General features: G+C 37.3%; 1 protein-coding gene across 1 annotated transcript in view; it reads right to left on the bottom strand.

Annotated features, from left to right (window-relative positions):
* Positions 1-27,487, bottom strand: part of stk10 (serine/threonine kinase 10) — a 56,602-nt gene that overhangs the window by 18,026 nt on the left and 11,089 nt on the right. The window contains exons 2-8 of the mRNA XM_052103770.1: positions 22,736-22,900; positions 11,262-11,310; positions 9,686-9,835; positions 6,845-6,917; positions 6,053-6,247; positions 5,721-5,802; positions 2,521-2,661 (exon numbers count right to left, since the gene is read on the bottom strand). Coding sequence (XP_051959730.1) covers positions 2,521-2,661; positions 5,721-5,802; positions 6,053-6,247; positions 6,845-6,917; positions 9,686-9,835; positions 11,262-11,310; positions 22,736-22,900 — 855 coding nt within the window. The remainder of the gene's footprint in view (positions 1-2,520; positions 2,662-5,720; positions 5,803-6,052; positions 6,248-6,844; positions 6,918-9,685; positions 9,836-11,261; positions 11,311-22,735; positions 22,901-27,487) is intronic.

The raw sequence follows: 27,487 nt of genomic DNA, 5'->3' as shown, positions 1-27,487 counted from the left end.
CATGAATTTCTATACTAAAATAATTGTTTTTTTTTTTTAAATGGAGGAGTTGGAGCACATAGGGAAGAAAAATTGGTCAACAAATGTCCAGCATACATGGGAACTCCTTCAAAATGGTTTAAAAAGCATTTCTGTTTAAAGGCAAGTCACAGGTTTATTAAAGTCAGTCAGAGTAAACAAATAATGCTGCAGCTGAGTGGCCATACTCAAACTTATGGAGGAAATGTGTTGAAATGATGAACGCCTATTAATGAAGACACTAGAGATGGCAACCGGTCAGAGATCAGTGTAAGCTCATACACCACAGCACAATTTAGCCCTCCTGTCTTGTAAAGTAGAGTTTTAAAGTCTTGCTCTTCACTGTTTCTTACTAAAGATAACAGAAGTTGAGATACTCCAGAGTAGCTATTTTCTATGACTCCAAGCAGCATAAAAGTACAGGTCCTATATACTTTAATGGGGAAATGAGCGTGTGCACTTTTTCAAGTTAACTGTCTGTATCTAAAAGGTGACTGGCTGTTTTTTACTGGCTGACTTTTCTACACCGACCATATTGGGTGTTCCAATTTCTCCCATTTGTTTTAATAGAAGTGGTTCTTGTAAGGCCAATTAGTCTCTGATAAAGTGTTCTGAGTGGTGTTTAGTGCATTGCTAAAGTGTTCTGGGTGGTGTTTAGTGCATTGCTAAAGTGTTCTGGGTGGTGTTTAGAGCATTGCTAAAGTGTTCTGGGTGGTGTTTAGAGCATTGCTAAGTGTTCTGAGTGGTGTTTAGTGCATTGCTAAAGTGTTCTGGGAGGTGTTTAGTGCATTGTTAAGTGTTCTGAGTGGTGTTTAGTGCATTGCTAAAGTGTTCTGGGAGGTGTTTAGTGCATTGTTAAGTGTTCTGGGTGGTGTTTAGTGCATTGTTAAGTGTTCTGGGTGGTGTTTAGTGCATTGCTAAAGTGTTCTGGGTGGTGTTCAGTGCATTGCTAAAGTGTTCTGGGTGGTGTTTAGTCCGTTGCTAAAGTGTTCTGGGTGGTGTTCAGTGCATTGCTAAAGTGTTCTGGGTGGTGTTTAGTCCATTGCTAAAGTGTTCTGGGTGGTGTTCAGTGCATTGCTAAAGTGTTCTGAGTGGTGTTTAGTCCATTGCTAAAGTGTTCTGGGTGGTGTTTAGTCCATTGCTAAAGTGTTCTGGGTAGTGTTCAGTGCATTGCTAAAGTGGGTGGTTGCCATGTGATTGTTTATGGGTTCTGTATCAATGCTGTTGTTACTATGTGGTTGCTAGGTGGTAACTTACTGGATTGTGTCAAAAGAACCCTAGCTCAAGTACTGGTCTCTTGATATGGTTCAGTACCTTATTCAACGTATAGTAAATCTATGGGATTTGTATTACCATTTAATTGTCTACCAAGCATAATATCTATATTCACTTGTATGTAATAATCACACTTCTCAACAAGCCACAGGATTTGAGGATTCATTCATGTCTGTAGCACAAATGGTGCTGGATTATTAACTTTAAACTTTAGATTAGGGGTTAGTTACCCCAAGAACAATAACAACAGTAAGGCATATCATATGTAATATATTGAAGTATGTCTCTTGTGAAATTCTTATTGTTAAATGTTTTTGTAACCACTTTTTCTGTGTAATAGAAGGGTCCAGTGCTTTAATTCTGAAGAAGTGTGAATGGCACGACTTTTGTTTCATTATTTAAGTGGTTGAAGGCCACAGGAAGAGGACGTTTTTTTAAGAGCTATTTTTGAACACTCATACCATTGTGCCATATCACCACTTTATCCCTGGAATACAAGGAGGGCCAAGAATTACTCTTTAATTAGAGACACCAATGTTAAAGTTGGGTGAGAACAAGTTCTGTTACAGTCAGATTATGTTTGAGGATGTGACATCACAATCACATTGTGCTGTTTCAGGCACAACTGGGTGTAGTGGCGCCTATTGCCCTTGAGAAAGGGTGTCATGAAACAATATTATGGCTATTAGAGGTGAGGGGAAAACACTCTTTACCAAGTATTGTGAAATGTTAACCAAGAATAATAATGCATCGATATTATCCAAGAGCGATATTTTTAGTAATACGCAATGCTTCACGGGACTGTACTTTATTTCTTCCTTTAAGACATTAAGTACAGAGTCTTGTACATTGTCTTTTTTCCTATACGTTTTAGTGTTGTGATTCTCCTCAGAGGTGATTGGTTTGGGTGCATGGCTTAGAAAACATTTTTGAACATGTATTGGTAAAAATACTTCCAGAACCAAAGTCAAAAGTGGGCAAACACTGTTGTGCTCATATATATATGCGCGTGTATGTGTGTGGTCACCTTTCACCAATAAGCCTACATGGAAAAACAGATTCAACTTTTGATACAATGTCACTTACACTTCATCAACAAGTTACAACAAAATAATTTCTCTTTGCACCCGGAGCACTTTTCCATTAACATTATTTATATGATCTACAAAACTATCAGCACAAATTAAAAGAGATATTGTGAGTGATTTATAAGTAAGAATGTCAGACCTGTACAAGTGAGAGGTCAGTCGGCTCATCATATTCTGCTTCTTCATGATTGTCCTCGATCTCATCCATCACTTCAGCTTTAGCCTCTGCTACCAGCTCTCTCAGTGGCCGGTTCGTCTTTACAGCGCTCACAAATGGGTGCTGAAAAACAGACCAAATGGTGAAATATTAATCCGTTTCCATTTTACAATCAAAGAGTATAAACTCAGTCAAATATATACACAGATAAACAGATACTGTAGATACATAGATAATGTGGATCGAACGATAGACAGAACAATAGACAAAATGGTAGACAAACAAACAATAGAGCGAACAAAGAAACATTGGAAAGTATGTTAAAACAAATGAACAACAGAAAAAAATAATGGACTGAACATTAGAACAAACAAAAACTATAAAACTAACAATAGAATGGATGAACAAAAGGAACTATAGATCAAATGAACTATACAAGAAATAATCACTAGAACAAACCAATGAACAAACAAACAAACAAATGATAGAATGAACAAACAAAACAATAGAATGAACACTAGAACAATAGAATAGATGAACAAGAACTATAGATCAAATGAACTATACAAGACAAACACTAGAACGAACAAACAAACGATAGATTGAACAAACAATAGAATGAATGAAAAAAAACGAATGAAAGAACTAACAATAGAACAACCAAATGATAAAATGAATAAAAGAACTATAGAAAAAAATTAATTAACGATAGAACAAACAAATGTTACAACAAACGATAGAATGAATGACAAAAAATGAGCAAAAGAACTAACGATACAACAAACAAATGATAAAATAAAAAAATAGAATGAACAAACTACAGAATTAATGACAAAACGAACGATAGAACAAACAAATGTTACAACAAACAAAAGAACAATCTATAGAAAAAACGAATGTTAGAACAAACTAAAGAATAAATGTATGACAAAATGACAAAAAAGCTAGAATGAACAAACGATAAAATTAACGCTACAACAAACAAAGGCTAGAATAAACGAACGATAAAATGAATGAGAACAAAAGGACAGAACAAATGAATGTTAGAACAAACGTTAGAACGAACTATAAATTCAAACGATAGTACCAAACAACCATCAGAACAAACGAATGCTAGAATGAACAAATGATCAAATTAATGATATAATGAACGACAGGACAAATGAATGTTAGAATAAGCAATAGAATAAACAAAACAAGCGAGCGGGTGAGCCGGTGTTTAATTATGAGAATAGCTGAGTTGGTTGATGGTTCAGAGGTGCACAGGAACAGTGAAAGCTGTGAAAGCACTGGTGAAACAGATAAACGCTGCTCTCATGTTTTATTCAGCCGAGTTGCACCTTGTTTAATTGAAGTGTCACAGCTGCTGAGCGCATGCGATGGGGAGTCAAGCATTAAAAACACAAGACCAACAATATCAATTACCCTCAAATATATGACTGCAACTTACTCTGATAATGAAGAGAAAACTACAGTCAATAAAGACAAATACTGCACCTCAATTCACATACTCCCTGTTCTAAATACTATGCAATGTATTTGCCTGCACAACAGAATTGTGACGGATCAGTTTTGGCTTTTCAGTTGCAGAAGTGCCAAGAACACGTATAAATGTATACAAGTAATAATGAATTGTAGGGTAAAGAATCTACAGTATGTAGCCAAATTACAAAGTATTTTTGAATTAAAAAAATAGAAATATTAGTTAAAGTGCTCTATTTTCAGTTACAAGTCTCATATAATTGTATTTTTTCAGTTATAAATATAATTTTTAAAGTTTTCAATTTCATTTCAGTGCTTATCTCAGTTTGTATTTTTAGTAAGCAAATATGAATCAGTTGCCAAGCCCAATTTCCATTTTTTGGATTTATTATAATATAATGATAATATAATAAAATCTGAAAATTCAAGACTCTATTGTGGAAGAGCAAAACATTGATACAAAACAATATAATGATACAAACAATACAAAAAGTGGCTTTAGAAGTTAATACATTTCATAATCTAAGGTTTTAATTTTATGTTTTATTTTTAGAAAGCAAATAATTTGTCACGCCCAGATTCTATACTCAAACACACCTGTCAAAATGGGGCCAAAAATGTGTCTGAAATAAATAAAAGTCTAAAACTGTAACCTGAAGATTTACTTTAGATTTGCATACTGTAAACAAACGTATCTATAATAATGCTGCCAACACCTTTTGCAACATTCTCATAAGGGCAGTTCACTAGGGTTTCATGGTGTGCTAAGCTATTCTATTTCAGAAGTTTTATGGTTTCTCGACCTATATCTTGGTTTCTATGATCTACAGACCTGCCTATAAATGCTTAGACTTTGTGGTAAATGTTTGGTTAAGTATTGACACGCAGGATAAAATGCAGGTATATGAGCTCAGGGTACAGCACTTCACACAATAACATAATGCCTCCTATCAATGTCACCTTCAGCCCATAAACCATCTGTCACTCTGGCTGTTTTTGTGTGACAGGGTGTTACATTCAGCAATATGAAACAGAAGAGAAAGTGGTATCAGCAGGGGCGGTGGGGCTACATTATATGCTGCAAATGGCACCAGTCGTGTCACTCGCGGCATCATATACAAGATAAGCCTGCAGTGAAAAATGTGAAGACACATTGTGATTTTGTTCCTCATATTTTCGTTTTGATAACTGAATGAGAAGAATATTTCACATACGTGTTACCCCATGGAGTTCTGGAGAAAACAACCTTCCCCATTCAAGTAGATAGGAGCTGCACTGGAAATAGCCTCCCGAAAGCATTTCAAACACGGCTGACAGTGGACTGACTTGCTAGAAAAACTTTGTATATATTAAGAATATGACCATATTCCAATATTAATCTGAACTATCTTTTGAAAGTAAACAGTCATTGTCCATTTTTGAACTCCTCAGCTGTTCAGTTCTAGTTTCAGCCAGTGGTTAGCGGAGGATCGTGCAGAAATATCCTACACAATTAATGTAATTTGCAGTAATTCCCTCCGTCCACCGGGACAGGAAGTGACTTCCTTGATAAGGTGACCTGTGGTTTTCTGAGGGCGTTTCCTTCAGGCACGATCATTTGCACGTATTGCCTGAAAGAGCCTTGAGTTTAAATAAATTCAGACTCCTGTTGGGAAATGGTATATAGGAAGTATAACTTGAGTATGTGTGAAATTCCTTACTTCGAGAAGCTGAGCAGCATTCGGCCTTGTCTCTGGGTTTTTATCCAAGGCCTTTTTCAGGAAATCCTTAAATTCCATTGACCTAAAATATACAAAACCATTAAACATTCACACAGGAAAGGTATACAATCTCTTATAGCCAAACTCTGTCATATAAAAACATATTTTTGACAGATCCTTGAAATGATGAAAGCTATAAATCTAACTAAACAAGCAACAGTATTTTCTCAGAGAAAGGCCCATCTTTGGGTAGTACATTGTAGGTCAGCACACAGTTAGGCGTTCACTCACAAACCCCCTCTCTCTCCCCCCCCCCCTTCTTTGTGGCTTACCACTTGGCAGGCTGGTCCAGGGAGGGAGGCTCAGACTTAGCAATTTTTAGCAGGACCCTCATGGGGTTTAGCTCATGGTGGGGCGGCTCAATCTGAGCCAGCTCTATCAGTGTGATGCCCAAAGACCAGATATCTGCTTTGTAGTCATATGGAGCGTCCTTCATGGTTTCACACATCACAACCTCGGGAGCCATCCTGAACACATAGGACATATCAGAGCAGAACAATCAGGTGCTAGAGTCCCATAATGCACATCCAATAGAAATCTCAGCCTGGCAAGCTGTTGTGGGTAGTGGTCAGGCTGGGAGACCAGGAAGCTGAACAGCTAAACACTAGCATAACCAGAACAGGAGACCAGCTAAACCATCTTAAAACCAGTTTTTTCTTTTTCAGGGCAGATAGATAAATAAAAAAATGGATTTGAATACATTTCCATTGAGAAAACCTGTCGTAAAGGGCTGCAGGCCAATCACTGACTAGCCATTAAAATAATGAATGAAAAAAGACAGAAATCTGAGGGCATGTAAATAAAGAGATGCTGAAATAGATGAGCTTCTGTGTGTCCTGAAGGGCCAAAGGTAAGATAAATAGTTCATACATTTTAGGACATTCATGCTAAACCTTAGTTAATGATCGATTACCTGTCCAGTGTGGTGTGACAGAAACCCTGAATATCACTGGAGTACAACGTTATAGAAGTTTGAAATGATTTAAAGCAGTCTGATATAGAACATTAATTCAGTCCAGTAACAGAGGACCAGAGATAATGTTTTTATATTTATAATCACTTACCAATATGGTGTCCCTATAAAAGAGTCTCGTCTTTGGAGAGTTTTCGTGTTTTTTGCAGAAACGCCAAAATCAGCTGCAATAAAACCAGAGATAGTGCATTATAAGATTTGGTCCTTCATCAAAAATGCAACATTACAACATTTACAATCTCTTGAGTTCCTAAAAGCAGGTATTAATGTCACTTCAAACATCTGTAGAAGGAACTTTAGGTGAAGCTTTCAGACGGTCCCTTACCACACCTTTCAGTTTTAGCACAATGTGAGGACTTTTCAGACAGCCCCTTTCCCACCATTGACATTCATTGAAAATTGTGCCTATGTTAAATGAATCATCTTGAATGATTTTGCGGTGACTGCATCAGACCAGCTTAAATACTTGACAAGTCACGACCCATTTTAATTCAATATGGGACGTTTCATTCATTTTTAAATACGCATGTATTACAGGATGGGTGGCAACCCACTGGCCAAGACTACTGAGGTGGGACAGGGCAAAATCACCAATGAAGGGCAGAAATGTAGCTAAAACTAAATACTACATATAAAAAATTGTGTTTTGATTCCACAGACAACTATGTTGTGTTCTGATAGCATTTGCATGTTAGCATTAGCATCTAGCTAACTTAATTGCCCTAATGCCTTAATTTTATAAAATTTATTATAAAATTTATTATAAAAGTTCAACTTCATCTTCAAAGCACAAACAGTCACAACCACCGTTTCAAACTGCCACAACCCCCTGTTCTATACCTCAACAAATTGTGGATGTGCACTTTAGAAAAAGTACAACATTCAGGCATACTATTATTAACACACAATGATTTGGGATTCACCAATTTTACATACGATTTAGCAAGGATATTATGTGAATTGGGACACAGTCTATGTTTTGTCTAATGTTGTTGCCTGCTGTATTTGATCATTTTTGAATTTTATGGGGTTTAAATTTAAAAAAAAAGTGGTTCCAATATATATATATATTCTAAAAAATGTTGTCCACCAAATAAAACAGCCATAAAACAGAGCACCCTTTTAGACCCTCTTGACTATATGTGAAGTTATAAATAAATAAAATGGTAACTTTATTTTACAGTGTCCTTGTTATAAATATTCATACAAATTATGCATAATTACAAGTAACTAACCCTACTACAAACCATAACCCTATACCAAGTATATGTTTTTAATTAATAATGCTCAGAATTGAAGGGGGCATGGGTACACCTGGAGTCACAAGTTCGAATCCAGGTATGCCGAGTGGCTCCAGCCAGGTCTCCTAAGCAACTAAATTGGCCCGGTTGCTAGGGAGGGTAGAGTCAAATGGGATAACCTCCTTGTGGTCACGATTAGTGGTTCTTGCTCTCAATGGGGAACGTGGCAAGTTGTGCGAGGATCATAGAGAGTAGCATGAGCCTCCATATACTGCGAGTCTCTGCGGTGTCACGCCACCCGGATTGAGGTGAGCAAGTAGTGGGAATTGGGCATTCCAATATTGGGAGAAAAGGGGATAAAAAATAATAATACTCAGTATTACACTGTAACAAGGACACTAAAATAAGTGTAAAATAGATAAAAAACTGTTAGTCTTTTTATGAAAGACACATTTTATTCAGGTCAAATGGTGTAACTCTTCTTGATATTTGGGCCCCAGCGATTTTATTGAGCTGACATCTGAAAAAACTGTAACTGAGGATAGTTAAAATGAAAAACCACCAAAAGTTGCAGATTACAGAGATTTTACCATGGGTAAGGGTTGTAGCCCACTTCAGAATCTCAGCAAATGCAGTAGGTCATCCGGGTAGTGTTTTCCAACCGTTTCATGAATACAGAGTTTTCAGACATCCTACTCACTTGTCATACTATATAGCAGGGAAGTGAGCATATTACGGGGCATGTTACTCTCAAAGGAACTGTTGAAGGGCAGTTACTCTAGGATCTTTTGGCCTGATATTCTGGAGTGTCATTAACGAAGCAGAATTCTGAGGGATAATTCTTTCTTCCAGTTACTAAATCCTGTGAGACTTGAGTGGAGAAGTGTAATGAAATATCATTAGTCAAGTTTTGGCAATCTGGTGCACAACGTAATCCTCATACGATACTTTTAAAAGGTTTATGGGGAAAGTTAGTCTTCCTGTGACTGTGTGTGTCTGTAGAATGATGTGAGAGGTCAACAGAAGGAGATCTTCTGAGATAAAATCACACCAGCACTCATGCAAAGGCCATATTTTAATTCGGGGCCAAGCCTTGAAGAGGCTGTAGCCCCTATTGTATCCATTAGTTTTCCATATTATTGTTATTCTTTTGGCTGGGAGTCTATGGCAGCCCATAGAACCGAACGTAGAAAAATGTAGAAGTAAAATTCCAAGCAGCAAAGTTTCTGAAACCCTATAGAACCCAACAGTCTGGTTCCAGAAGTAAAAATCCCATTTATTTTCTCCATAGGGGAATTAATTAACCGTTAAACCTTTAAAGACAGACCAACTGTCAGCTCAGAGGTTGTTAATCAAAGGTAAATCTTCGTTTAAAGCACTTAGTCTGCATTGTTTCAATTACATTTTTGTTTGTGTTTAATAGGAGGAAGTGAAGAACCACATTAGTGAAGAACTACATTAGTAGTTCCAGTGAAGAACCACATTACCCACAATCCTGTACAGAGATCTACTAAGAGAAACATATCAAACAAAGCGCACCAAAAGAACCAACGTTTTTAAGTGCCCAAAGACGCAAGAGTTAATTTATGAAACAAAAAGACATTCATCTAGAATAGAAACTTTTTCGGATCAACTTAACCTAGCCTAAACAAATTCAGACATTCGGTCCGAAGACACATCAACATACTCACCTAGCTTGATGTCTCCCTCTAGCATGAGGAGGATGTTTCCGGCCTTCAGGTCTCTGTGGATGATCTTCATGCTGTGGAGGTACAGAAGAGCCTCCAGCATCTGTTTACAGACCACCTGAATCTGAGGTTCCTCAAGACCTCTGTCCAACTCTACAAACAAACAAACAAACACCAAACCGATACTTCATTAAAATCTGCATAATGTCAGTAAAACTAATACTACCATGATGTATAACTACTTCACAATTTACAATATATATCCTCATGCGACCCAGCGTCCACATGCATGGACGTTGTATTTTGGCTTCACTATACGCAACACAAAATTTAAAAGGATAAAAACTGACTGAATACTGTCCATAAGACTCTAGACTGTCATTAAAAGGGTTAACATCTGCCGCACCGAGTCACATGACAAAACAGCATGCAGTCCATTTCGGCTGTAGAAACACTTCAGGGAAACGCCAACTAAAGTGCCTTCGGTAAGAAATCTCCAAGTTATTTCATTGAAACCTGTTTGGTTGTAAAGAGTAGAGTCTCTAGTTTTGTTTGATATGCCGCTTTAACAAATCTGTTCATTTTTCGCACGTCAGCGCCCTTAAGAACAAGAGGTCCACATATGTGGAAACTATACGTATGTATGTATGTATATATTATATATATATATAAAAAATGTCCAGATGCATAACATTAATGAGAATTTGGTTGGAAATGTGCTTAATTTTCCTAAACAAAATATCAAACAAAAATTACTCATGATTAATCATGTATAATTATAATTAGGGCTGCGATTTAACGTGCCAATTCTGTGTGATTCATTTAAAAATGTTTTTCTTTAATTAATGCAATTATCATGTCCCTGGATAATAATAAGGAATAATTGTACCATCTGAGCAATTGAAGCTTGAAGTACCACCCGTTTCCTCATGGGGGAATGTTGTATTATATATTACATATTGAATCATTGTTATTTGAGGCGCTTCCTCAGCAAACATTTGCATATGCGATTAATTGTCATTAATTTGCTTAATTAATTGGCATACCATGCAATTAATTAGATTAAAAATCAATTGACCGCTCCATTTATAATGAATTATTCTAATTAAAATATATAAATAATTATATTCAAATATTATATTGTATTCTAATTAATTAAAATATACATTTTCCTTAAAACCGGCTTTTGTTCTCTTTTTGCTAAAGAAATTATTATTATTATTTTGTAGTGAAACATGACCAGAAACACGTTCTTGACAGGTTTCGTGAGATTTACTGAAATACACATGTATGCAGGTCTCATTCTACAGCCTGATCCATTCTAGGTTTTGTGAAGTGAAAGATCAAATTTGACAAAATGTGGCTTCTTAAGGCCAAGAGCTGTAACCTAAGGCAATGAACTGTGAGTGACCCTGGCTAGCTTGTACATAAAACACCCAAAATGATGCAATATCCTGTTTCAACTACAGAAAAGAGAATTTACCTACTCACCCATGAGCTAAGAACTAACAACATGAAACGACGATGCTGGGGGCTTTCATAAAAATAATAACATGCGATGAAAGCAGAAGGATCTTACCTAACATAGTGGCGTCGACCGCACCTCCAGGGCAGAACTCGATCATGATCTGTAGGGGAGAAATGAGGTTGAACATGAGGTGGTGTTGTGAAGGAATGAGATATCTCAGGAGAGGAACTCAGTGGGTTAACAAAAACAGAATAACGTGGCATAGTCAGTCTGTCGCTGGAGGTTCTCTGGACATTCAGGTCACAGCAGAACGCTGATGGATTCAGATTATTGATTCAGTTCATTTAGGAGTATCTGGACTTGTTTTACACTCACCCGAGTAAAACTCTGAGTTAAAAACATGTATAAGTTTGCAAAGACACTACTAGTCAAAAATGTGGATAACCCTGCAACTACCGGAAATCCATAAACTATGAAACAACACAAATGGAAGTATGGAAACTATGCAAACTATGCAGTGGTAAAATGTTAAAAGCATAGTTTGCCTAAAACCACTATTTTAGGGGAGGCGGAAATTATAAATGAGAGAATGAATGAAGGAACAGTTCATACAAAAATGACAATTCTGTCATAATGTATTGACCTTCTCTCATGAAGGTGTGACGTCAAGATTTCCAATGAGAAGTGCAGTCTGTCACATGGCCTAATTTTATAACACATACGGTCCTTTTTTTAAGCTTTACCCTTCTGAGACCTCACGTCCACATGTGTGGACATTATGCGTTGGCATTACTATAGGCTATACATCATTTCATTTCATTTAAACTGACTGATCTCACTTCAGGAGATTCTAGACTGTCATTAAAGAGTTAAACTTTCGACGCTCCGAGTCACGTGACAAAACAACATGGCACCGATCTCAGCGGAGATTGCCGTTTCTGCCAAAGACAACACAACTATACCTGGTAAGAAACCTCATTACGTTTTTACATTAAAACTGGTTTGAGTTAAAAGATTAGAATCTCAAGTTTCATCTAATACGGCATTTAAAAAATGTCATTGATTAAATCACAAACAGCATGCAGTTAAACACAATGACCACATACGTGGATTACAGGCTCATTTTCCTTCAAATATCCTATATTAACTTTGCATTTATCACATGAAACCAAAAGCTAGAAAATGTTGCTTTCAGAAGCTGTATACGGAGTCAGGATGAAAATAAGGTGCATTTGGAACCGTACTGAGACCCCACTACTAGTTACAAATCAAAAAGTGGAACGGAAAGTCATGCTCGGGTCTCCGGAGGTTAAAGCGAGTAACCTTCAACTGCCATTGTTTTGAAAAAATGGACTGGGATATTAATGAAGTCTATTATCATATTTATTTTTAGAGCACATTTTAAAGCCACATCGTGCTATACAGCTGTATGAAAGCTTAACATTTTTAAAAAAGGAAACCAAAGATGTACTCAAGCCACTGTTATTTCTAAGGAAGTTAAGAAACTAGGTGTTATCAAATGATTTTCTGCATGCGTTTCTGGACTGTGCTTATGTTTTAGTTTTAATTCCTCTAACGGAGCACATTTACAGAAGGTGTAATGCTGTAAAAGCACAAATAAAGATTTCAAAACCTAGCAGAAAGAACATTCAGCCTATTTTGTGCTGCATTTGTATTCAGTCATTATGAAGCCATTATGAACTCAAAATTGCCCCTCTTTTTGATCTTAATGCATTTTTTTTCACATCTTGCGATATTACCAATATTAACCTGTAAATAACACTGTATCATGCAAACATAGGGAGCTTTAAAATAATCCATATGACTCCAGTGGTTTAATCCATGTCTTCAGAAGCGTTATGATAGGTGTGGGTGAGATAAATCAATATTTAAAGTCCTTTTTACTATAAATCCTCACTTTCACTTCCAAATGTTTCACTGTCATATCGCCATCTACTGGGCGGAGAGGAGAATTATCTTAAAAAAGGACTGAAATGTTAAATGGAGCTTCAAAGTTCTGGTCACCATTCACTTGCAGTGTATGGACCTACAGAGCTGGCATATTCTTCTAAAAAATTTATTCAGCCAAAGAAAGACTCAAACACATCTGGGATGGCATAAGGGCGAGTAAATGATGAGAATTTTCATTTTTGGGTGAACTTTCCCTTTAAGAAATAACACAACTGTATTTAGTAATAATGATTTCATTTGTGCAAGAATGTTCCAGATAAAGCATATTTTGAAAAGTATGCCTGTAGATATAAAGCTCTATTTATTAATATAAGGTTTTCAGTGTGATGACGAGTTTACAAACAACTAAATGAGTATTGTATGTGTTTTAAATGAGAACCATCTTCAGTAATTTATCATTTTGTTACTGCAGAGTCAAGGCAAATTCCTGAATCATTACAGAATGCATTTTTCCTTGCAAAACTTTCCCTAGATTAATAGGGTTACTGCTTTTGTTGTTGGTGTGAGCCAAGAACACGTATGATTTATACCACTTGCCATCACAATAACGGACCAAGAGCTTCACATTTTATAATTTTGCCTGTCAGTAACAAATATATTTCTGTATGCAGTTCCCAAAATTATAACTGTAAAAATAGGAAATGTTCCTTTTTAATTATATTCAACATGAAGACACAACAGCAACTTTCACAAGCCTGAGTTTGAGGACCAATAGAGGAAAATAAAAAGGAATGCGTTGTGATTGTCATCTACTGTATCTGTCATCTACTGTATCAGTCAATCTATCTGACCTACTTGGAGACACATAATTCCATTTTTCATTTTTTGTCCAACTATTCTTTCTAAAATGAACTTCACAAAGAGAGATTCTCCTGTTTTCAAGCAGAACTTTGTAATGTCTTGACCAAACCGGGTCAAAACTGCGAAAGAATCCAAAGCGATTTGTTCAAGGAAATACTGTCCCGTCAAAGCAAACCCACCCCACTCATGTCTCGACCCCTGTGGACTGCTAAACACAAGTGGGTGTATATTTAGTGATGAAGGCGATAACACAGCGACATAAAGTTTCACAAAGCCTCCAAGATATATAAACCACTTTCCAAAGCAAAGACACATGCTGTCAACCCAATGAATCAATGAACCATCCAATGAATCCACTGGATGCCACTTTCTTTGATGACCAACTATTTCACCTTAAGTTTAAAACTCCCTAACCATAACTATGAGCAATAGTAGTATGGCAATAGTGATTATTGCTCTTACAAACACCTGCAATAAACCTTTAAATACACACAAATCTGTGCGGACCATAAACAAAAAGTTAACTGGTCACATGACCCGACTATTATATAATCACCGTATGATCAACAAACAGTAGATACAGCTAGAGTTGCCATAACACAAAAGACTCCCTTTCAATGTATTCATTACGAGCGTGTGCAATGACGACGCTGTCAAACAAACCACTGGCTGCGCGGATAATCCAGCCATTTCCAAACAAGAGCCATGACTGTGTGTTTACAGAGAGAATGTACAGGAAGTGTACACCCAACATTATCGAAGAGCTACAGCCTACGGATGAAAACATACACACTAGATCAGGGTTTCCTAAAGTATGGGTTGTGGCCCTCTCCATTGAAGGGAGTTCCTTGAAAAAAAATCAAGTGTTATTTTAAAAAGATGATATTTACCAACAAGGCATACACACATTTGTTGGCAAACAAATTCATGCAGAAATCACGATTAAACAATAAGTTTTCACTTCAATTTATCTTAATTTTCTATCAAATTTATAACTAACAGAAACAACATTTACAATATGCAAAAATCCAGAGGGCCATGTTTTCTGCAAATTATTAAAAGTAGTGAAATTCTGTGAATAACCTTTTCTGCACAACTCAAGTATGCATTTAAATTTGAGAATTTTCATTTTGAATAAATGCCAAAACATTATGACCACTCACAAGTGAAGCAAATAAAGATCATCTCCTGACATGGTCAAGGTCTGGATAGATTAGATGGTAAGCGAATAATCCATTCTCGATTGCAGGAGAAATGGGCAGGAGTAAAGACCTGAGTGACTCTGACAAGGGCCAAATTGTTATTGCCAGACGACTGGGTCAGAGCATCTCTGAAATGGCAAGGCGTGTGGGGTGCTGCCGGTTAGCAGTGGCGAGTACCTACCCACAGTGGTCCGCGGAGGGACAGACCAAAAATTGTAATGGTTACGGGAGGAATGCGCCACAACACACAGTGCATCACACCCTGCTGCGGATCGGTCAGAGTGCCCATGATGACCCGTCAACCATCGAAATCTACTACAATTGCCACGCGAGCATCGGAACTGGACTTTGGAGCAGTGGAAGAAGGTCGTCTGGTCTGAAGAGTCCCGTTTTCTTTTAGATCACGTGAACGGCCTTTTATGTGTGCGTTGTTTACCTGGAGAAGTGATGGCACCAGGATGCACCATGGGAAGACAACAAGCTGGGCAATGTTCTGCAGGAAACCCTGGGTACGGCCATTCATGTGGACGTCAATTTGACATGTGCCACCTACCTAAACATCATTGCAGACCAGGTACACCCCTTCATGGCAATGGTATTCCTTGATTGCAGTGGCCTGCTTACAACTATAGAAAGAATGTTTCAATTTTAAATGTACTGATGGAGACTGACATGTAGTTCTTCACTAGAAAGTCAGCTAAAAAAAGATTGGTTTTTCAAATAAAGTTGAAATAACATGGACCGATGGCTTCAACAGAAGCATATAGCATTGATTAATCAATATGATCACATGGAAAGTCAGCAAGTCGTTTCCTAGAGTTCCAGTACCCTAGAATTGGACACATCATGCTGACTCCCCGACATGCGGTGGCTGTGGCTCAGGTGGTAGAGCAGGTCAGCCACTAATCACAGGATTGGTGGTTTGATTCCTGGCCCACACGAGTCCACATGCTAAAGTGTCCTTGGGCAAGACACTGAACCCCAAGTTGCTCCCAATGGCAGGCTAGCACCTTGCATGGCAGCTCTGCCACCATTGGTGTATGAATGTGTGTGTGAATGGGTAAATGAGTCACAGTGTAAAGCGCTTTGAATACTGCTAAAGGTTAAAAAGGGCTCTATATAAGTGCAGACCATTTACAAGCGGTATCTCCTATCAGACATTTTTTCTTCGGCTCCAGCGGTTTACCTTTGCGACCGGAAGTGCAATGTGTCAGCAGCGTGGGAGATCCCAGTTCATATCCTGCGTTGAAACCAGAAAGTAAAATCGCACTGGCATAAGTGACGAGCACGATTCAGAGATTGCATTTTTCCCTTTAACATAACATTTGTACTCCACTGATGGTCCATATAGGTTTGCGGGTTGGTTTTGCAAGGTACAGTTTATAAAATATGCATTCCTCCTCAAAGTTTTTCACCCTGTACAGATGAAAACAACTCGTTTTTGGCGCCCTTCCATGGACATTTCACCCAGGAAATTTAGCTCACACATGCCCATAATCCCAACAACACTTACGTCTTTGGCCACTGGTGTCCGTTTCACATTTCGGTAAGCACAGAACGATTTTAGTTAAAGAAGTCGACCCACTGTTTCCAATTTCACAGTGAGATCAGTCTGGATTAACAAACTAGGTGCTCCTGAATTTCTCATACACTGTTGTTCGCATTAAGGCAAGATATACTTGTGGATTTCATGGCTTTCATCTTATTTGTAATCTTATGTTGTACTGAAAGGGGCTGGTGGGCCACCGATTTAATCCCTGATATCTTCAGAGCGGTGGGGTTTCTCGAGTTTCGGAACATTTGCTCTAGACCTTGGAAAAAAAAAAAAAAACAAATCGCATAATAAACTGAATAAACAGATTAAAAATCACTTGGAGGGTCCTACAAAAATAAGATCCACTATAATGAAAAGGTGAACTGATTTCATGTAAACATCAACCAACACAATGTGAACTGGAGAAACCAGTCTTCATGAGTTCAGCCTATGAATCAACAGCTGTTATCTCAGAAATGTTTGGAATATTCTACATGACAAGCACGGTGCGCACAGGTACAGGAAGGCAGTGCAACCAGTTAAACAACAAGAACCAAATCTGATTGAGGCTTTGAGGACGCGCGCACACACACACATAGGTGAGATTTCGCGAGCGCCTACGCACATATCTCAAGCTAACGCAACAAGAGGTTAAACAAACAAACAATTGACACTTTAATAATACTCGAGTGACTCTGGAAACTTGCCCTGAACTCTATTGAGCTTGTTGAATAATTCATTATGATGGTTATCACTTTCACCTCGCTGGCACCCAGCTGCACTGTCATTTAAATAGAACCAGTTAGCCACAGATGCTCATATATACTTCACTCAAGTGCCCTTAAAGGGGAGATATTGTGAAAAACTAAAATAAAAGATTTTGATGTGCTATACCCACACACTTAGAAAAAAAAAAGGTTCTTTAGGGTTCTATATGGAACCTCAGAATGATAATTACTGCATACTCCCTTCACTGCCTATTTTATTTATTTTTAAATAGCATGCAACATTTTGTAACCCTTTCCAGCTTTAAGAAAGCAACAATTCTTGATAGTAGGTCTTCTGTGATCTTTTTACGAGGCATGGCCCACGTAAAATGTTTGATTGCTTTTTATAAGTCAAAGTAGCTCTAACCCACACCTCCAATCTCATTGCATTAATTGGATGCCAGGTTTGCCAACTCCTTACTCTAGTTTTAGTGATGTCATTAGCCTTGGGGGTCACATCATTTTTCCAACCTACACTGTGAATGTTTCATTGATTCAATGTTTGTTCATTATTGTAACTAAGATAACCAGATTTTAAGACAGATTTATTCATAAATGCAGGTAATTCCAAAGGGTTCACATACTCTGCATATATGTACTTGCATTTAAAAACAAAATAAAAGGGGAAAAAAAGTCTGCCCCTTCAACATTTCTCACAGCACCATTGTCTATTAAAATAATACCAGCCAGTGACCTTCATCTGTCTCAGCATTTCTAGAGATACTCTGAAACTAAACTACAGCAGGAACTCAATGTTAGACAAAACATAATGTTTGTAACATAGTGTCTCAACATTGTCAGCCAATGTACTTGAGCAGAGAGTGTGTGAGTGTTTGAGGAGGGTAAAGAGAAGATAAGAGAGGATTATGTTGGAGGTTTTGAGCGGACATCCTTTATCCGTCTGCTTATTTGGCTTTTACAGGCAACAGTTTACAGAAGCTCAGAATGGCAAGGCCACCATGCTGTGATTAAATGCTAGCGTACACACGTGAGCACTGTCAGTGATCCGGCGTGCTTAATCCATGTCATGAGAGGGCAAAGATCCAAGTTCACACAACTGTTCTATGCTTACATGACTCCTTACTGTCATGAACTTCAGTAAACAACGACTCAACGTGACCTCAGAAACAACACATAGTTGTTAAGGGTGAAGTGTGCAATTTTTAAGATGTTTTAAATTCTTTTCTTAGAGACAATTTTAAGTAAGCCATTAATAGGATGATTTCCCTAAAAAGTGTACACACCGATCAGTGTGACTCAACTAGGGCTGGGTGATGTTTCAAATCTTCACAATATAAAATCCCAATGATTCCAACATTGTAAACTGTCAAACACACACTGCACTTTAAGTTCTCTTGATTTTACTAATTATATTTTCATCATATTGGTACATTTATGGGTTTTTAAAAATAAACAAATCCATGTTTTCAATAACAAAATAATAATATTATAATATATAATATAATATTAGTTCAATTGAATTTACATTGATTTGTTGAATGCGTGCTAAACAAAACCGGCATTTCTGTAAAGAGTGTGTGTAGATGAGTGAATGAAAACAAGATAGATCTCAGTGTGATTAAAGTGAATAAATTAGATTAGAATGAAATTAGAAGTTGTTTTTGATCCACAACTGAATGAAAAGAGACATTATTCAATGACAAATGGGTCGAGTGGATCTCGTCTTTGGACACACAGAACAACTTTTACCCTCAAAATGCAGTGAATATTCAACAACTATACTACACAATTACTGGTGAGTGAAATCTAAACATTTACCAGACAGTTGCCAAATATATACATTTTATTCGCATAGCACAAAATTTGGTAGCAAATTAGAAGTGATTCTCGCACTGTAGTCAAGGGTTGCGCATAGTGTAAAAGATTGATCTTGGGATTTTAGAATCGATATGGAGATAGTTCAAACACAACACAATTTATTTTTATTTTAATATGTAAAATATAATTTATCAATAGTAATAAAAAAAATGTATAATAATAAATATATATAAATTATTATTTTCTTCCCATTCACCTGGCACCTCCACTTAAGAGGAAGATTTTTTTGTGTGACCAAACTCTCTCTATAACTTGACACACTCAAGTTAAAATGAACAAGCACTTGTTATGTTTGACAACTAGTGTGCAACCATTTCCTTTTACAAAACATTGTAAACATTCTCGACTGGATGTTTTCCATCAAGGGATTTAATGGCCAGACAGATCGTCCACACCCAAACATGTTCATCTATGACACCGCTCAAGGTTTACTCAGACAGCTCTGCCAAGCTTCTGCCCATGATTAAAAATATTGCTTGCTTTAGTGCGCAAAACTGCAAATTTAACATGGATGTGAATATTAATTTTTTACTTTTTAACAGCAATGAAATCTGTAGAGTATTCTATATTTTGACGACTAAAGGGAGTATACTAATACAATCCGACTGTATCTTGATGACTAAAGTGAGTATACTAATACAATCCGGCTGTATTTTGATGACTAAAGTGAGTATACTAATACAATCCGGCTGTATCTTGATGACTAAAGTGAGTATACTAATACAATCCGGCTGTATTTTGATGACTAAAGTGAGTATACTAATACAATCCGGCTGTATCTTGATGACTAAAGTGAGCATACAAATACAATCCGGCTGTATCTTTATGACTAAAGTGAGTATACCAATACAATCCGGCTGTATCTTGATGACTGAGTATACTAATACAATCCGACTGTATCTTGATGACTAAAGTGAGTATACTAATACAATCCGGCTGTATCTTTATGACTAAAGTGAGTATACTAATACAATCCGGCTGTATCTTGATGACTAAAGTGAGTATACTAATACAATCCGGCTGTATCTTGATGACTGAGTATACTAATACAATCCGACTGTATCTTGATGACTAAAGTGAGTATACTAATACAATCCGACTGTATCTTGATGACTAAAGTGAGTATACTAATACAATCCGGCTGTATCTTGATGACTAAAGTGAGTATACTAATACAATCCGGCTGTATCTTGATGACTAAAGTGAGTATACTAATACAATCCGGCTGTATCTTGATGACTAAAGTGAGTATACTAATACAATCCGGCTCTATCTTCATGACTAAAGTGAGTATACTAATACAATCCGGCTGTATCTTGATGACTAAAGTGAGTATACTAATACAATCCGACTGCATCTTGATGACTAAAGTGAGTATACTAATACAATCCGACTGTATCTTTATGACTAAAGTGAGTATACTAATACAATCCGACTGCATCTTGATGACTAAAGTGAGTATACTAATACAATCCGACTGTATCTTTATGACTAAAGTGAGTATACTAATACAATCCGGCTGTATCTTGATGACTAAAGTGAGTATACTAATACAATCCGGCTGTATCTTGATGACTAAAGTGAGTATACTAATACAATCCGACTGCATCTTGATGACTAAAGTGAGTATACTAATACAATCCGGCTGTATCTTGATGACTAAAGTGAGTATACTAATACAATCCGACTGCATCTTGATGACTAAAGTGAGTATACTAATACAATCCGACTGTATCTTTATGACTAAAGTGAGTATACTAATACAATCCGGCTGTATCTTGATGACTAAAGTGAGTATACTAATACAATCCGGCTGTATCTTGATGACTAAAGTGAGTATACTAATACAATCCGGCTCTATCTTCATGACTAAAGTGAGTATACTAATACAATCCGGCTGTATCTTGATGACTAAAGTGAGTATACTAATACAATCCGGCTCTATCTTCATGACTAAAGTGAGTATACTAATACAATCCGGCTCTATCTTGATGACTAAAGTAAGTATACTAATACAATCCGGCTGTATCTTGATGACTAAAGTGAGTATACTAATACAATCCGGCTGTATCTTGATGACTGAGTATACTAATACAATCCGGCTCTATCTTCATGACTAAAGTGAGTATACTAATACAATCCGGCTGTATCTTGATGACTAAAGTGAGTATACTAATACAATCCGACTGCATCTTGATGACTAAAGTGAGTATACTAATACAATCCGACTGTATCTTTATGACTAAAGTGAGTATACTAATACAATCCGGCTGTATCTTGATGACTAAAGTGAGTATACTAATACAATCCGGCTGTATCTTGATGACTAAAGTGAGTATACTAATACAATCCGGCTCTATCTTCATGACTAAAGTAAGTATACTAATACAATCCGGCTGCATCTTGATGACTAAAGTGAGTATACTAGTCATAAAGATACAGTCGGATTGTATTAAAGTAAGTATACTAATACAATCCGGCTGTATCTTTATGACTAAAGTAAGTATACTAATACAATCCGACTGTATCTTGATGACTAAAGTGAGTATACTAAACAACTTTAATTTGTGACACTGAAAAACTGCAAAGAAGAAAAAAACAATAACTAAAGATTATCAAAATATAGTTATGACTGAAATTCTGTCTGACTATGATCGGTCCTGTGACAGTCGGTGACAAAAATGGAGTATGAAAACTGCAGTAACTACAAAATCCACCAGAAAACCAAAAAATATCAAGCCATGTTTGAAGCCAATTTCAGTGTTGGCATCGTTTCTGCATTTTGCTTTTGTAAAGCAGAATAAAAGGTAGGTACTGCATCTAAAGTAATATGATTTTTAAATTTTCTGAAGATAATGTAAGTGGTGTTTGCCCTCTCGTGTTTAAAACTCACTATCAAAATGCTAGGGTGTTCAGGATGGTGTGCCCAAGTCAAAGACTCCACCCCCAAGTCTCTAAGATATTCTGGTCTCTATGGGGAATAGTTATGCTTGCATTTAAAGATATAACTCATGAAGGGTTAGATTGTCAGCAGGTATGTGTGTTAGTACAGTAATTGATGTGTTAAGGGTAAAGAGATCTTTCTCATCAGTCTTCTGGTGTTCAGAGAACAGAGAGAGAGAGTGTTTGAGCACTGAGAGGAGTTTCATCCAAACACCAGGATCTCAGGAGACACATGTCGCCCAGACAAGCAAATTTACCTTCACACTGAGGAATTCCAGCAATGCTTTAACCGGATCATCATTAACAGCTCAATTTTACAGCCAGATACCATGACAGCATGTCATCTATGGACTGGAAATACAACTCCAGATGCAGGAATAGTTTAAAAATATTTAGGGAGAATCGTTTTAATATGGGCTTGTATGACGTCTCCAAGGATTAGAAATGTTGAGGAGTTCAAAAAATGATGTAAGACAACACCCTTTGTTGTTTTGATGAACTGTGTTCTGGCTGGTTTAATGGTCTTACCGATAGTTTGTTTTCGTAGAAGAAGGCGTCGAGCAGTTTGACGATGTACTGATGGTCACAGGATGCCAAGATGTCGATTTCCACCATGTAGTCTTCCAGCTCCTCTTCGCTTTTGGTTTCGATCACTTTGGCAGCAGCCAGCACGCCTGTTTCTTTATTCTGAGCCTGAAAAACAAACCAATTTCACATCAACACACAGCACGATTTACATGAATGTACCCTACTGATATTCTTGTTCCCAAAAAGGAAACTTCCACTCGCCCTCGTATTGTTCCAAGCCCGTATGACTTTCTTTGTTTGACAAAAAGAGATATTAGACAGAATGTTACTCTGTCAACATTCACTTTCATTGCATCTTTTTTCCTAGATACAATGGAATTGAATTGTGACCGAGGCTGGCATACTGCCAAACATCTTTCATAGAAGAAATTAAGTCATTCACCTTTAGGGATTTTCATTTTTGGAGTAAATATTCCTGTCATGGGATGATGTACTGTCAGTCAGTTATATATTGCATTCATGATATTTAATATATCTGACAACTGAATGCCAAGATTGACCAATCAGAATAGAGTATTTCAGAGAGCTGTATAATAAATCTTGAAAATAAACTGCAGGTTTTGTTGGTGCTATAGTTAAGACAGGACTTGTTTCCAAGCGTGAGAAATGAAACCTCTTTGGGCAACACCTTGTTTAAGTAAATAGCACTGATCAAGGTGGAGTCTGTCATTGTGGTTATCTGCCGATGTATTCAGAAGAAACCATACCACTTAAATGCAAAACACTTCCACTTCTTATAGCATCTCAACTAATAGCACACACTACAACATGCTTACTGCAGCTTTAACTTTAGAGCTTGCATAAATTTGATATGTTTATAAAAATAAAAGTAATATACTGTAGGAGAGAATGACAGTAGGCTGAGGGGACTAATTTATTTGGGATAAAGAGTCACATATTAAACTAGATTTTGTATTTTATGAAGACAGTTTTAATGGCGCTTGTCTATGCAAAACTCGCCACCATGATGCTAAGGTGTGATTGTTTGCCAGGGTGTCGTGGGTGGTTGCCGGGGCGTTATGTCATGTGGGTCCTAAAGTGTTCTGCGCTGCTTTGGCATTGCCAGCAACAACCCCTACCACTCTGGGTTGTTGCTAGGGCATATGGAGTGGCATTTAGCACAATGCTATGTGGTCGCTGGGGCATTCAAAGTAGAATTAGCTTGTTGCTTTGCTGATGCTGGGGCATTCAGAGTGGTATTTTGCACATTGTTATGTTGTTGCTGGAGCCTTCGAAGTGAATGCTACACCATTAAGAGTGGCATTTACAATCGTGTTCCGAGTGGCATTTGCTGGGGCATTCAAAGTGGTATTTAGCACATTGTTATGTTGCTGCGGGAGCCTTCGAAGTGAATGCTGCGCCGTTCCGAGTGGCATTTAAAATGGTGTTCCGAGTGGCATTTAAAATGGTGTTCCGAGTGGCATTTAAAATGGTGTTCCGAGTGGCATTTGCTGGGAAATTCTAAATGGTTTTTAGCATGTTGCTATGCTGTTGCTGCGGTGTTCTTTAGCACAATGATATTTAGCACAATACTATTGGTTGCTAGAGCGTTCATAGTGGTATTTTAGAATTGCGTTTGGAGTGTTATTTAACACGTTGCTAGGACGTTGTATTTAGTATTGCATTAAAGGGTCATGACACCCACAGTTTCAGCACAGCAGAGTTTTCACCACAATTTAAAAAAAATGCCAGCCTTTATATGGTTACATTAATTAACTATTCCCATTGTTTCAATGATGACTCTCAAGTTGCTTACTGGCCCAAGTCAAAATAGAGCACACCCCCAAATTATATTCCTGTCTAGATATAGCTCAGATCCATCCATCATATATTTGATCACTTATAAAAGTACTAACAGACCTCTCCTCAACAAGCTGCATGATTTGAGGAATCATTCATGTCCGTGACACAAACGGTGTGGGAATAGCTGTCATAAAGTTTCATATTTAAAGTTAGGGGTTTGTTTAGATCACAATTATGAGCAATAGTAATGTGATGCTTGCTTTAACACCCATTAATTAACCTTGTTCAAACAACAGGAAAATAAACTCAACAGCCTCTGACTGAGAGGAGCTAACTTAAGTCAAAGAGTTTCAGGAGTTTTATTTTCATTTAAAGATTAACTCCACATGACCAGCATTGCATCTTACTTATTATGACTGCAACTTCTGTGACTGAAAACACATGGCCAAAATATGCATGAGCGCAAAATAACGACCTATATTGGCATTTGAAAAGCAGGTTTTATAAATAAGACACAAACGATTTAAACTTACACTGAAGGAGCAACTCGAGCCATATCTAGAGACCAGAATACCATAGGGATGGATTAAACACCTAGAAACTCCATAGCAATGCCCAAGCAACCACTATAGCACCCTATCTGGTGGCAACTTCTATCTCTACTCTCTGGACTCAATGGTCCGATTATGCCACATAAAACAGAATAGACAGGAATGGCATTACATCTGAGAGAAATAAAAAACAGAAACGTGGAATCCACCGGCATTCAGTTAATTTGTTATGAGTTTCCATGTCAACTTTACAAATGTGTGAACAAAAAGTCCCCATTTTTTATTTATTTTTTGGGTCAATGCCATTCTATGATTGTGACGTGTCTACCTCTATACCCCTATACTGCATGTAGGAACAATATGAACTGTGACCGATCGCTTTACATGCCAGACTGCTCTTCCAATCTAAGTGGGTGATTCTTAACCAGAATAATATGCAATATGTACCAGTCCTTTTGCTGAAAAATGTCTAGTTATGCGAGACTACAGCTGACCAATCTCACTACTAGAAAACATGCTTAGGGGCTGATCTCTTCAAATGAAGCATAACCATAAATAAAGCACTTACATATCCCAAATCCACTTACATATCCATTGAGCAGATTACAGCACCTGCTCCAGGGTGTGGGGAGGCAGTCAAAGCCTTTGATGTAATCGGAGTCAGATATCCTGGAGGGTCATTTTAACACTCTGACCAATAACAGCACAATAAAAAATAAAAAAAATAAATAAAAAGGCTAACCCATTTACTGCTGTTGACACCACACTCAAGATGTTCTTAGACCACCATATGGACCCTCGAGGCCAAAGCACAGAAATGTTACCTTTCATTGGGATTTTTACATTTTATAAGAAGTAAAAAGTGTTATATTTTCTTCATGAAGACCAGTTCTATTAGATGGTAGGGCTGGTTGACTAGTCATCAGTCATTCGGAAAAGTAGCGCAAAAGTCAATGCATCATCAACGGTCTTATTTGTTTGTATGTGAATGCTCCAAACTAACTCCGATCATCTTAGGAGTTCACGATGTGGTTTGCTTATAAATGTTCATTTTGAATGTATAGTGCCCTGGTTTTGCTTTATTTTCACATTAAAGTGTAACCTGAAGATCGTTACAGGTTACCATTTAAGTGGGACATCAAAAATCGTATTATGTGGTCTAATGCTGCGTTTACACCCTGACAGAATTACCGTTTAATGAAATTACAACATAGTAATTTTGTTGTTAATGGTGACATCAAAATACTTAGTACATTAATTCACCTTTAATTTATTTTGCAAAATCTTGAAGAACGAATCAAGGGAGCATAGACTAGAATAAAATTACTGTCAAGTGGGAAAAGTCAGAGCATTCATAAAATGATAACCTGTAATTACAATGCCAAAAAGACATGAACCATTTTTCTAGTCAAAAACATATACAGTAATTGACACTTCACTTATTTCTGCCCCCCTTTTGATAACGTTGCTTGCTCTGACAAGCTTTGCAGAACTTACAGGAATGAATGGGAACTGTGTTTTTTTTGGCAAAATATTCTTATAAACAGAACTGATAATATTCTTGTGTCACTATTACAAATGACCTGGCAACAAAGTTTTTTTTATTTTATTTCTATAAAATTCCACTTAAAACTACTCAAACACATTTTACTATTAGAATAGTAGACTCGCGTTGGAAAAAAGCAAACATGTCAGAGAAATGGAGGATGGCAACAGTTGCTAAAAGACGATTGTTCAGAAACTATTTTATGGTAGGCTTACCTAAGAGTCAATTCTAGTAATCCCAACATGATAGGAACGCTGCGAGACAAATTTTCGTCCAGTTGTCATGTTGTTACTAATCATTTTGGAGAAGTCTGAGCTTTTATAAAATTCAGAGTTTCCAACTTCTGAGTTTGAAAAAGATGTGAACTTTTAACTACCGTAATTTCCGGACTATTGAGCGCACCTGAATATAAGCCGCACCCACTGATTTTTAAATAAAATATTATTTTGAACATAAATAAGCCGCACCTGTCTATAAGCCGCAGGTGCCTACCGGTACATTGAAACAAATGAACTTTACTCAGGCTTTAACGAAACAAGGTGTGGCAGCGGGCGTGGTCAAGTGCCTGTCCGGGAGAAAAGCGGTAAGACGCTTACACCTGAGCTAAATTATGTCTAACACCGGTGTCTAATTTCAGTAAGCATGGGGAGAGCGGCATAAAAAGGCAGCAGCCACAGAGCTGAGAGAGTGACACACGTCAGTCTAGTGTTGGTGCATAGAAGAATTGAGAAACTTTATTAAATTGATTGTAAACATTGCTGTGGCCATTAAAAGCCTTACCTGGAACGTCAAGTGCCCTGCTGAAAACTGTCACACTGGTGCCCGCGTGACAGTTTTCCCAAGAAGGACACG

The sequence above is a fragment of the Xyrauchen texanus genome, chromosome 34, assembly GCF_025860055.1.
Source record: "Xyrauchen texanus isolate HMW12.3.18 chromosome 34, RBS_HiC_50CHRs, whole genome shotgun sequence".
NCBI classification, from domain to species: domain Eukaryota; kingdom Metazoa; phylum Chordata; class Actinopteri; order Cypriniformes; family Catostomidae; genus Xyrauchen; species Xyrauchen texanus.
The sequence above is the reverse complement of the archived record's forward strand: the minus strand, read 5'-3'. Positions and strand labels throughout refer to the sequence as shown.